Source organism: Myiozetetes cayanensis, unplaced genomic scaffold (genome assembly GCF_022539395.1).
Source record: "Myiozetetes cayanensis isolate MyiCay16 unplaced genomic scaffold, myiCay2020 scf1, whole genome shotgun sequence".
Lineage (NCBI taxonomy): Eukaryota > Metazoa > Chordata > Aves > Passeriformes > Tyrannidae > Myiozetetes > Myiozetetes cayanensis.
This window is the reverse complement of record NW_026086604.1, coordinates 18,323,198-18,335,682: the sequence shown is the minus strand read 5'-3', so window position 1 is coordinate 18,335,682 and position 12,485 is coordinate 18,323,198. Positions and strand designations below refer to the sequence as shown.

Here is a 12,485-nt window from a genome sequence, read left to right as displayed (position 1 = left end):
TATTAAAAATTGGTGCGGTGTTTTCCTTGGTGGCTAATTCATAAACTAGAAATTTAACCTGATGATTATGTCTAAGGAAGAAGTAGCCTGGGTAGAGAATCTTTCACAGATACTTTTTTGAACTATTGCAGTTGGACTAGATGATTGCTGTTGGCCCCTTCCAACTCAATTATTCTATTCTATTCTATTCTATTCTATTCTATTCTATTCTATTCTATTCTATTCTATTCTATTCTATTCTATTCTATTCTATTCTATTCTATTCTATTCTATTCTAATGTAGCAAGCCATCATTAGCTGCAGGGTGAGCAAGGGACTAGGACAGGATCAAATTGGTAATAAGGACAGCCACAACTTCTTGGACGATGAATACAGAGGAGTGTTGATAGAAGGCAGGGAAGAAATAATACAAAATATGAACATATACTGTATAAAAATTACATAGCTCTAGCACAGGGCTCATGGCTGAGCTGGTAAGACTTTTTCTAGGGACTTGTGATGCTATGCACTTATCTTCTGCTTACTCAAATCTGTAGCCACATCTGAAATATCACAAGCAGGTTCTTAAAAATGCTTTTAAATTGTTCTCTTTTATTTCAAAATGAAAATAGAAAAATACCTCTAAATTATGTTACATTACTTTCAGTACATCACAAGCCTTAAGAATTACGGCCCAATCTCCTTGCTGAAGAGGTTCTTTTTGAGAACTTTTTTTAATAATTACAGCTGCCAGCATGCCATATGATGGATGAATACCATGCCTCCAGAGCTAAGTATTTCCTAGAGAGGGAAACTAAGGCATAGAGAGGTTCTCCTTGGACCCTACAAAAAATCAGATTCAGAAGCAGAACTAGAGGAAAGAGTTTCCAGCTCCCCTTTGTCGGAGTTTCTTATCATGAGAAACTATGGTAGAAAGAAAGCAGCACTTGAGAGCAAGAAACTGCTTTCCAAGAATAATTCTTTCTTTATGCTACATAAATAATGGTAACAGCCCCCACATTAGTTCATGTACAGGACAGAAGAAAATGTATTTTGCTTCAGACTGAAATTGAAATGAAGGCTTTGTTCTTGTCGGCCTCCTGCTAGAATTCATAACTGCACCTAACAGCTTCAGGAGAGCTTTTGTGATTTATGTTTTTAAGAGGAATCATTCCAGAAAGCTCTCAAGGTTTACTATTTCTTTAAGCACTGAATTAGTCTCTTTAGTGCAGCCGAAGATTTATTTCTACCTCTGAGCCACAGTGTTATTTTCCTTTCCCAAGCATTCACAGCTGTTTAAGTGCCTGCTGATACAAGAAATTTCAACCTCCACATTTTTTCTAGGTTTAGAGTTTTCAGCCTTTGAGTGATTCTCCCTTGCTGAATGCTGAATATCTATGCCTGTTGCTGATGTCTTATGGGGAAAAACTGAGGTGTCAGACAAGCCACTGAGATGCACACTTTTACCCTGGGAAAGTCTGAGATCAGAGATGGCCTCTGGAGTTGATGGGAATACTTCCTTCCCAATCTTCAGTAAACATACAGAGACACCTGAGTATCCATACCACAGGCTCCAAAGTCCACTGGGTCCTTTCCTGCTTTAAACTTCTGGATTCATGCAGGTTAGGGACAAACCTACCATGTATGTTCTGAGTACTGCAGAGATCTCATGTAACAGCATTGAGTTTGCCCAGCAAATGAGACTTTTTGATTATTTTCAAGTTCTGTCCATATTTTGCAATTCTCCAGCCTCCCAGTCAGAAGTAAGGCTTTTGATAATTTTAAAGCTTTGTTCTTGACTCTCTCCAATTCTTCGATTCAGTCATGCCAAACTCCCCGTCATATATTGCAGCCATTTACTAAATGCTTATAAGCATTAACCCAAAGGCACTATACCCATACATAGAAATGCACAAAACAATGAAAAAACTGTGCTTGGGAAAAACTGTGAAATTGGTGCTCAAGAAAACTCAAAATGTGTTATTTTCTCACTTGGATGTTTTTGCTTAGTATCACAGAAATGCTAGCCTTTCTGCATTTTATTTCTTACAGCTTAAATCAAGAACAGAATGCCAGACATATTCACTGTGCAAAGCAACTTTTCTTATATCTACAAAGACGTTGTGGTGGCACACACTGTTCAGCGACCTGATCGAGGAAGTACAGGATTTGCTGATAGGGTTTGCTGGCTGTTAGGTCTGGTTCTGCTTGACTCCACGATCATGAACATCTGCTTTTTAATTATGTTTCCTAAAAGTGTCTTTTACTAGAAAGAGGACAAAGCAGACCATCCACATAAGCAGAGGACAACTCATGGGAAAGCCACCAATGACACAACTAGTAATTAATTACAATGAGAAGAAGGTGAAAATGGTGCCATGAATGCTAGCAGAATTCATAAAGTTATTAAAATAAAATGTATGTACAAAATCATAGTTTAGCTCCTGGCTACCTGCTGTGTTCAAGCTAAGCCAAATTCAAAATCATATCTTCAGGAATATTTTGTGAAGACAACTGTTCTGTATTGAAGATAAACTTACAACTGTTTATTTTATTTAGTTAACATCTTATCTGTTCTAATATGTTAAAAGGGTGATAAATTGAATCTTTGGACAAATAGCACTATTAATATGATAATGTAAAAGAAGAAGGAAAGATGTGAGCACTGGACTGTCTTCAATCAAACTGAGCTGAATCACAGAAATATTCTGTAATTTACATAATGGGTGTGTTGGTAGTCAGGAGAGATGGTGACAAGCACAAGCTATCAGAGTTAAAAAGGGTTAAAAGTGTTTATGACATAAAATTACAGAATCTGTAAGATTGGAAGGGACCATAGTGAGTCATTATCTGGTTCAACCTCCCTGTTCAAGCAGGGTCACCCTAGAGCACATGGCACAGGATTTCATACAGATGGTTCTTGAGTATCTCCAGTGAGGGAGACCCCACAACCCCTCTGGGCAATCTGTCCCAGTGCATGGTCATCCACACAGTAAAGAAGGAATAATTCCTGAAGCACACTTTCTTCCCCCTGTACTAAACTACCTCTAGCTGAAAAAGCAGAGCTTCACTGCCCATCCCCAGGCAGTGTGCACAGGTTGCTTCACCTGTTGCTTCCTCTCTGGCAGCTACTCTGGCTGGCCCCCATGGATCAAGCCCTGTTCCCCTTCACTGGGGTACCAAGGGCAAGTTTCCATGCTCCCCTGTTTGCCTTTCTGATGCCCTTACAAGGCAAAGCTAGCATCTGCAGGGAGCACTGGGTGCTATGGGAGGCTTGCATCCCTCTCATACACTCACACAGGGGCACACACGCACGTACATATGAACCATTATGGCTACATAGCTAATCAAAGTGAGCAAAATATAAAAGAAAAAAGTTAGAAAACCGTTTAGAGTCATCTCTTTAGTATTTATATGTGTGATATTGAGGACAAATATTTGGGTTTCATATGCAGCGGTTCAGCCCCCATGAGTCAGACCTGCATTTTTTGCAGTGTGGAGAAGTATTGAACAGCCAGTTAAAAGCACATGACTGTCAGTAGTGTGACCCTGTAACTAACAGTATTTTTCTTCTTTCCTTTTAGTTTGAGCTATTGCACTGTCAGCAACAATCAGGAGAAAATGCGAACATTTATCTCAATAGCCCAGAACACATGGGAAATTTTTATATCCGAAAGGAAGCCTGGTTGGAAATATTGGATGAAGCTTTTTGGAGTTTGCTCTGCAGTTAGCTTCCTCTCCAGCTTTCTTTTTTTCCTTGGCATGCACTTCTCCCTGGCACACCACTCTTTGGGTCCCTTGCTGATTTCTGGATTCATCTGGATCTCACTTTCTATCATGCTCTTCTGTTTCAAGCACCTGCGCTGTTTTAGTGTCCTGTTCCTTCTTTCCTGTGGACTGAAAAATGGCAGGAACGCTCTTATTACTGCTGGTACAGGTGTCATGGTGGCCAGCAACATCCAAAATATTTTTCACAACCTAAAGGTTCTGGCAGACACCATAACCTGTCATTTGAAGCATGAGCAATTTGCCTTGATAAAATATTATGTTGAGGCAGTGAAATGGATTTATGAGTCAGCCACACTTTCTGCTGTACTACCTGAAGATATAGTGACCTTAAAGCATGAATTCACACCATCTTATTCAATTTCAGATGACGCGTTAAAACAAGAGCTAAATGACACAAAGCAAGAAATCCAGAGAGTTGCTAACCAGATATATTTTATGCTGACTATACTGCCCTATATAGGCCAGAAAGTGTTGCCTGTAGTTGGGATTTTTCTAGTTTCTTTTGGAACTGGCCTTTTTATCAAAAAAATTTTTGGGTTCTCAGGGTACCAAGTTTAAAAATACTTATATCACAAAAGAATTCATTGCATTTGATGAGCACCAAAAGCAACAGCAGAAACCATGTCTTCTGCCACTTAACAGAAAAGAAAGAAAAGATTATGTGACAATCCCATCTTTCTACTTCACAAGAAAAGACAGGAAAAAAATGCTCTATTTTTTTCTCCCTGTAATTATTCATCTTTGCATCTGGCTTCTGTTTGCTGCAGTAGACTATTTGTTTTATTGGTTAATTATTTCTGTGAATAAATATCTCCAAGAAGTACCGGATCTAGAGATTCAGCTCAGCCTCTCTCAGAATGTAAGTACTTATCAGTACTGTACATTTCTTAGTTTAGTGTCAAAAAATTTCCTTTCATCTTCAGCAGCTGCAAGAGCAGACATGTAGCCAATGAGCCATCAGTTCTTTCATGGAATATCATGCATTTCAAAAAGGGACATTGCCTTTACAGATACATATGTTGGATGGAACCAGACAGTTCTCTGCACTTTCCAGAGCATTATCAATTTTCTAGAGAATGATAAATATTAGAAGGACTTTCATTCTTCCATTTATATATATGAAGAAAACCAGAAGCTTAAAATCGGACACTTGCAATGCTGACATTTGTGAAGCACCACTTTTATAGACAAAAGTCACTGTGACACTGATGTAATAGATGCCTACCTTTCTTTAGCTAAGTGTGAGGAACTCGTCAGTTGTATGCATGGTGCATGCACATGAAATAACAACACATTACTGGAATCTCAAGGTTCTTCCAGCAGGAGCAGCAGTGGCACAGAGAACCACAGAGTAATGAGGTTGTAAGGTAAGTCTGAAGGCCATCTAGACCAACCTCTTGCTCAAGACAAAGACAACACCAGAGACAGATCAGATTGCTCAGGGTCTTGTCCGAATGCTCCTAAAGGTGGAAATTCCACCACTGGAGTGTGTGATCCATGTGGTGCTTTTAGTGCAGAGGAAAGCTGCCCAGTTCGATAGCTTGCAAGATCAGTTAAAACATTTTCTGTAAGTATATAACCCTTTGAAACTTTCAAGATATAAAGGTTTCAAAAATGCTTGACTGTTAGTACAATATGGTATATGCTCTTCTGTAATTTTGTCTTACTCAGTATTTTCTATTACTTCTTAGATCCCATAATAATGAGTATTCATTCCCATTTTTCTTCCATCCCCCAAAAATTAATCAGTTTGACAGAGTAAGATTATTGAGGTGAGCAACGCAATAAATGCATTGCTTGAAATCACAAGCATACAGAACAGGACATACAATGTTTGGTAGAGAGATTCTATGACACTTTTCTATATGTAACATATTGAACCTCTGAGCTTCCTCAGCCAGGCCACATTTTCTAAGACACACTGCTAAACCATTTCAAGTTCAGCTTAGACAGTGTTGTGGCAGATTGGTTGTCCCAGTGTGTCGTGGGATGTTCATTTGGTTGGGACAGAATCATGAAGGGGAAGGGAGATACAGTGCACAGCATCCTTGAGGAAGGGGAGCACTTCCAGCAAATGTGAGCTACAAATGAAACCAGCTGGAATGAAGTCAAGCTGCTGGTGAAATTCTGTCAATATTTTGTATTGTATATCAAAATATCAGACTCTTCCATGGGATAAAAACTAAATTATTGACTAGTTTCACCTTAGTGAAGAACTGAAAAGTGCATGGCAGTCATAAGCCAAAGGTTCACAGATTGTTTCAGTGAAAAACCGCCTTTCCTAGGGGATGGAGGCCACCAACTTCTAATTACCTTTCTAACTGTTACCTGAACCTTCTTTAAGGAAGGTAGATGTAAAAGCCATTGTAACTGTGCAATCTGCACACGTATAACAAATCGGATCTATCCTGCAGATTTCCGATTCTTGTGCAAAAGCAGAGAGGATTTCATCATTTGGTCTGTCTGTCTAATGTGAAATATATTGAGGAGACTGCTATCTGTGCTAAGGCAGTTTTATACTTCATGTGAACCCTGCTGCTGCACAGCAGCTGTGATCTAACAGCAGCAGCCCAGCATGTGATACGGTTCTGGTCCCCTGGGAGTCCTTGAGAGAGTGAGGGTTCAGGAGAGCTAATTGATATTAAAAAATCACCTGCTCCAATCTCAAGAATTAGTCATCCCAACTAAATCAAGCAAAGGCAGTGGGATGTCAGCATGGGTGAGCAAGGAGCTCCTGAAAAAAGCTCAAAAATTAAAAAAGAAGCATAGAGGAGGTGAAAGAAGGGACAACTGTTCCAGGAGGGATTTAGATACACTTTCTATTGCAGAGGGATGTGGGCAGGAAAGCCAAAGCTCACCTGGAGATAAATCAGGTGAGGCAGGTGAAACAGACTGTAGTCACACAAACCTGCAGACAATATAAAACTGGAAAGAGTGTTTGAAACACCAGTGGATTGTGCTGTCATTTGGAGGGACTTGAAAAGGCTGTAGAATTGGGCCAAGAAGAACCTGACAATGTTCAGCAAAGCAACACGCCATGTTTTACAGTCCTTAGAAAGAAATAACTCCATGCACTATACGTGCTGGGGGTTAGCTGGCTGGGAGATGGCCTTGCAGAAAAAAGGCCCTAAAAGTTCTGATGGACGCCAAGTTGACCACAATGTGCCCTTACGGCAAAGAAAGTGCTGCCTTGGGCTGCATTAGGCAGAGCATTGCCAGCAAGCTGTGGGAGGTGATCCTTCCCCGCTGCTTAGCACTGGTGAGACCCAGTACCAGAGGGGCACACACTGGAGTGAGAGGTCAAAGAAAGGGTCAAAAAGATGATTAAAGGACTGAAGCATCTGTCACATGAGATGAGACTGGGACTGCTCAGACTGCAGGAGAGACAGCTCAGGGAGATCTCATCAGTGTACAAAAATATCTGATGGGGGGCGGGGCGGTGGATGTAAGAAAGAGGAGCCAGACCCTGGAAGAATTTCTTTACTGAAAGAGTTGTCAAAAACTGGACCAGGCTGCCCAGGGAAGTAATGGAGTTACCATCCTTGGAAGTGTTCAAGAAACAGCTCGCTGTGACATTTGGTGCTATGGTCTAGTTGATATGGTGGTCCCAGATTGGACTCAGTGATCTTGGAGTTCTTTTCCAACCTTAATGATTCTATGATTCTGTGACTCTTCTCATGTGCAGGGAGAAGAGGAAATAGGCAGAAAGTGAAGGAAATATTTTTTTAATTTGCTCTTCAGGTGATCAAACAGTACAAAAAGCTTCTGAGACAGGCTGTAAAGGCTCCATCCCTGGAGATATTAAAAACCCAACTGAGCACAACCTTAAGCAACCTGTTGTAACCTCACTATTTGCTATGTACTGCTGTGTGTGGTTTTGCCTGTGTTTCTATCCTTTGTACCTTGAGGGTAGCCTCTTATCATGGCTTGCCTTGGGTCTGATCCAAGACAGGGCAAACAAGGAACTTAGTCCCACCATCCATGGACAGAAGGCCTGAGCCTTACCATGTCATGGGTCTTGTACTATGAATTTACTCTTTGTGTGCACTGTTCACTCCTGTGGAAAGCTGGTTGACTCCCCAAAAACAGAGGATGATGCTATCATTAGATTGTTTCTAGTTCCCCAAGGAAGGCTAGTTATATTAAAATGTAAAATTCAGTCTCAACAGATTTGTCATAACAAGGCTGATGATCTCAGGGAGTCCAGGAAGCTGGGTGAGCAGGACAGACTCAGCGACTTCCTGAGATGTTTATTAACTAACATGAACAATGAAGTTCTTTGTGCACTGGTACCCCTGTTTCATATTGAGTCCCTAAAGCAGTTTTCCCTTGCTTATACATTGGTTCAGTTTAGGAATAAAATGTACTGAGACAGATTTGAACAGGGTAATGTCCAGGAAAGTCTAACAGGCTGAAAAAGGGTAGGGTGCTTTGAGAATCTTATTTTTCCAATGAGCATTTAGCAGAAGTGCCTGGCCTCTGTAGGGTGATTAGGAGAGCTACAAGGCAAAGCTACACATCTCCCTGACATGGTCAGAAAAGAGGGCTGGGTGATTCAGTGTCCCAGTGTTCCTACGGACAGAGCAGAAAGTTGCCTGCCAGTGTGAAATACTGGTCCCAGAAGCATGTCTAATTTACTCTCTCTCATTCAGCATTTCAGTCCACAAGCAGGGAAAGTCATTAGGTCTTCTAAGCAAAGGTGCTTACTAGAGGAAGAGAGGCAGCTTTGTTTGCCTGACAACTCTGTGGTCTGCCTGTGTTGGTGTGGAAACACTGCTAATCACATGCTGAGACACAACCAAAGGGATGGAAACACTCTGCTCTGCAGTTTTACCCTGGAGGAAGGACTCTCCAACAGAGGATCTGAGCAGAGTCACGGGAGTGGGAAAATATTAAACCATTATAACCAGATTAGCTAAATATCTCTCTATCAGAGCCACTGAGAAGATAAATGCTTAACAGACTAAAATATGTGACAGTCTCCCAAGAAAATGGTGAAAATGCAGTCTGAAACATTTCCAAATAGCCAATAAACATACTGTTATGAGCTCACCATATACAGACACCAGATGGACTAGATGACTTACATTCCTTTGTAAATCTGAATGTCCAGTGGGAGAAATATTAAGAAAGAAGGGAATCAGTACCACAATCAACTGTTTTTTTCCTCTTTTCTTGTGCAGAGGAATGAGATTATTATTCATATTGCAAAGCATATTGCAAAGACTGATTCTTTCAAGATCCCTTTGTTTAAACATGACTGCATCCCTCATCCAGAGCTTGCTCTGTCAACGACATGGATCCAGCTTGGAGTCATCATCTTCTTCTTAATAACTTTTGGATTATTCTCTGGCCTCCTGACCCAACTTAAAATACTCGTGTCAACTTCTTTTTATCCTGACACTGCAATGAAACGGATACATCATTTGCATGCAAAATTACTCAAGAAAAGAGCAAAGCTACAAGAGAAAACTGTGAAGAACATGTTTACTAGAAGGGTAAGCCATCAGCTCTAGAGAAAAAAATAAATCTTTCTCTCACAGTGTGGTAGCCAGATCCAGGAAATACTTAAACACTTGTTAACTTCAATTATGTATTAGCACATAATTGACTTTCCCCAGCTCTGTCCTCCTCAGGCGGCAGAGACAAATTACCTAATGGTGAGATTAGATCATCTAATTGTTTTGTTCTATCCTTCCACACACATGCTTCAGGCATGACATCAGTACATGCAAGTGACTGTGTGCTGGGGAGAAAATACTTCTCAGATTCAGAGTTCTCCAGAGAAGAAACTTCATTTTCATGGACACATGAAAAGCACAAAGAGTATTCCTGCAACACAGACAGCAAGTGTTAGTCAGTAAGAGCAGCCTCTAAATGTTGAGAAAGTTGTTCTGTTAATGCTTAGAAAAACAGAAGGTGATATACTTCTTTTTAAAACACAGTATGATTGCAAATACCATTAGGAAACAGAAGTTTTCTGTTTGCAAAAACATTTATCTTGTATCTATACGTATATATACACTAACGGAAATAATAAACACACGTATATACCTATGGCAAATCCAGATAGACAGCTGCAGACACATATAGTTTGTTTAGGTTTGGTTTTTTTACAGCCTTCAATACTGACTGTAAAGGATATTAATGTTTGGGTGATCTCTAACTCAGTAACACTACAATCATATTTCTGTCTTTTCAGGTCAATTTTTGGTTTCCCATACTCAAGGCAAGAGAGGCAGTGAGGAAGAAAGAAAGGAGTGTAGCAAAATTACAACATGGTGTGAAAAAGACAAGTGAATCTTTGGATATGGCAGAGATGCTTTAGCTCCACAGGGACCCGTGTTTTGCACCATCTTTCTTATGAAATGTCAATTTTAAAATGTAAAAATACCAAATTGGAAGGCTGAGCATCAGTATTTTGGAAAAGTGTGGGAAAGAAGCCATTGTAGATACTGTGCAGTACTGTTCTGGATTGCATTAACACTCGTTTTTCCACCTTGGGTCTTCATTATCTGGTACTTTACAAATTCATGGAGGATCTGTTCCTCTGTCTGAAAGCAATCAAACAGTTTGGACCTTTTAGGACTACAGTATAACCTCTTTGGGCTGAGCTAACAGCAGATGTAACGACAGCAGCAGATTTGTCTTCTTTACATTGCCAGAGACTGAAGACAGAAGACACAGAAGAAGGAAATCTTCTGGGATGGCCAAGAACCAGGGCTTAGATGTTTCTAGTAATTTCTATCTATTTCTCAGCCCTCAACTGCCACAAATCCATCAGCCTCGTTCTTTGCCATCCCTAGGTCCCAGTCTCCTACCTAGTCTCCCACCCAGAATTTCTCAGCTGGTCTTGGTCTCCTACTTCCACATATCCGTAGACTACATCACTAATTCAGATTGTACCATGGTTTTGATGATTGTGAGAGAGGTAATGTAGCATGTGGAAGTGACAATGCTCATGAGAGCTGGAATACAGAGGAATCAGATGTGTGGGTGCAGATGGCGTGGCTCTGAAGTGCAAAAGATGTAAGCAAAGGTGAATGTTTCAAATCTTGATATCCGAGAAAGCTTGCATAAGTGGTGAAAATGGGCTTAATTACATTGCCAAAGTCACCATTGCCTTCAGTGAAATAAAACTGAGCCAATACTGAAGTACTTCACCCGTTCAACTCACATTGCTGGTGTGACCTTCATATGACACAGGAGCAAATGCAAAAAGCCTAAAGACATAGGAACGACTGACATAGCACTAGAGATTTAATGTAGAGCTAAATTTAATGCAGAGCTAAAAATCTATCCAGCAGGCAGTGTACTCTTGATTTTCAGCCACAGCCAGCTCCTTTTTTTAGGTTTCATAACAGGAAATTCTACTCTGTTCCTCTATAATACATGCACCCTGGCAGGACAGCCATTGATCAATGTCTCTGTTATCTGAATGAATAAAGACTTACTTAAAACTGTCTAGCACGTGTCAGAATTTATTTTCCACCTAAAAAACTGAAAAACACAAAGTTTGTTTTTCTTCGGGCTTTCCAAAGCTTCACTCCTCCATGGACACAGGTGGTTCAGGTTGCTGATGTGGCAACAATTTGTCTCCAGAAAATGGTGCTTAATTAAAGCCATGCATTACTGAGGGTTGTGCTAAATGTCTCCGAGAGGCGGAGTGTATCTTTTTTTGCTAAAGTGGGACAAGCCTGTATAGTAGCAGGGTGTCTGTATCCCAGGTACTACTGTCAAGGACCAGTAGCAAGAAGCACACTGGTGAAAGAGAAGCAATTAGAAGGTTGCTCTAAATTTGGATTCACAAAAGTGAATCCAGAAGCTATCCAGGTACTATTGACAAGAGGATACACTCTTGTTATAATTGAAGATGAAAGGGGAAGTGTTAAATGTCAGTAAGAGCTGAGCATTTTAGGTAGAGTTCTGACAAGTTTATTGCTGGCAGGAGTTGGATGTGCTACTTTCAGTCCCAAAGGACAGCTGGTGAAAAGCCCAAATCTCCTACTGATCACTATGCCCAAAGGTTGGGGCAAGTCTGAATAACAGCTCTACCACAAAACACCACCTGCTTCACTTGGCATCAGGAGACAAAATTTGTTTTGGAGTTTCTTGCCTTTCCTGTTTGATGGTGTTGCCATCCAGCATACCTTTTCTCTCTGTTGTTTTGCAAGGAGCAACCAAAAGCTTTGCAGTCCATGAGAATGGTTTATAAATGACTCAGATGACACTCAATAGTTGGGAGAGATACCTAAATCTGTTAGGACTTGAGTTTTGGAGAACACTCTCAGGACAATGCCATGTCTGCACTTCTGTTTACTTAAGGACATTCAGCCTAGTACGAAGAAGAGCCTTGCAGGTCACAGAACAATGTCTGAATTCTGTGGCTCCCACCTCTATCTGGCAGGGCAGTTAACTAAGTACTGCTTAGTTTGCCCTTCAAATTGGCAAGACTCATGATGGTGACAAAAGACAATCCTTCTTGATAAGCTAATTGTAATTCTGTACACTATGTTCAGTTCTAGTAAATGTTTTATGTAGATAAATTGACCATACTACCAGTGAAAGAAGACATGGAGAAACCCAAGGTTTTTCTTGGTCTTGATCTTTACAGGTAGTACTGATTTTTAGCCATACCAGGCCCCTCAGACCAGAGGGAAAGGCTAGAGCAATGAAAACTTACCTCTCATGAAGGATGACATGGCTAGAGAGCACTT

At 40.6% G+C, this 12,485-nt stretch overlaps 1 protein-coding gene across 1 annotated transcript; it reads left to right on the top strand.

Moving 5' to 3' along the window:
* The first annotated feature begins 3,600 nt into the window (after nucleotides 1-3,600).
* DCSTAMP (dendrocyte expressed seven transmembrane protein) lies at nucleotides 3,601-10,216 on the top strand. Its single transcript, XM_050316919.1, is given in 4 exon segments — nucleotides 3,601-4,290; nucleotides 4,292-4,627; nucleotides 8,952-9,266; nucleotides 9,971-10,216. Coding segments are annotated over 4 exon segments (1,467 nt in total). The 3' UTR covers nucleotides 10,097-10,216.
* Nucleotides 10,217-12,485: the final 2,269 nt, after the last annotated feature.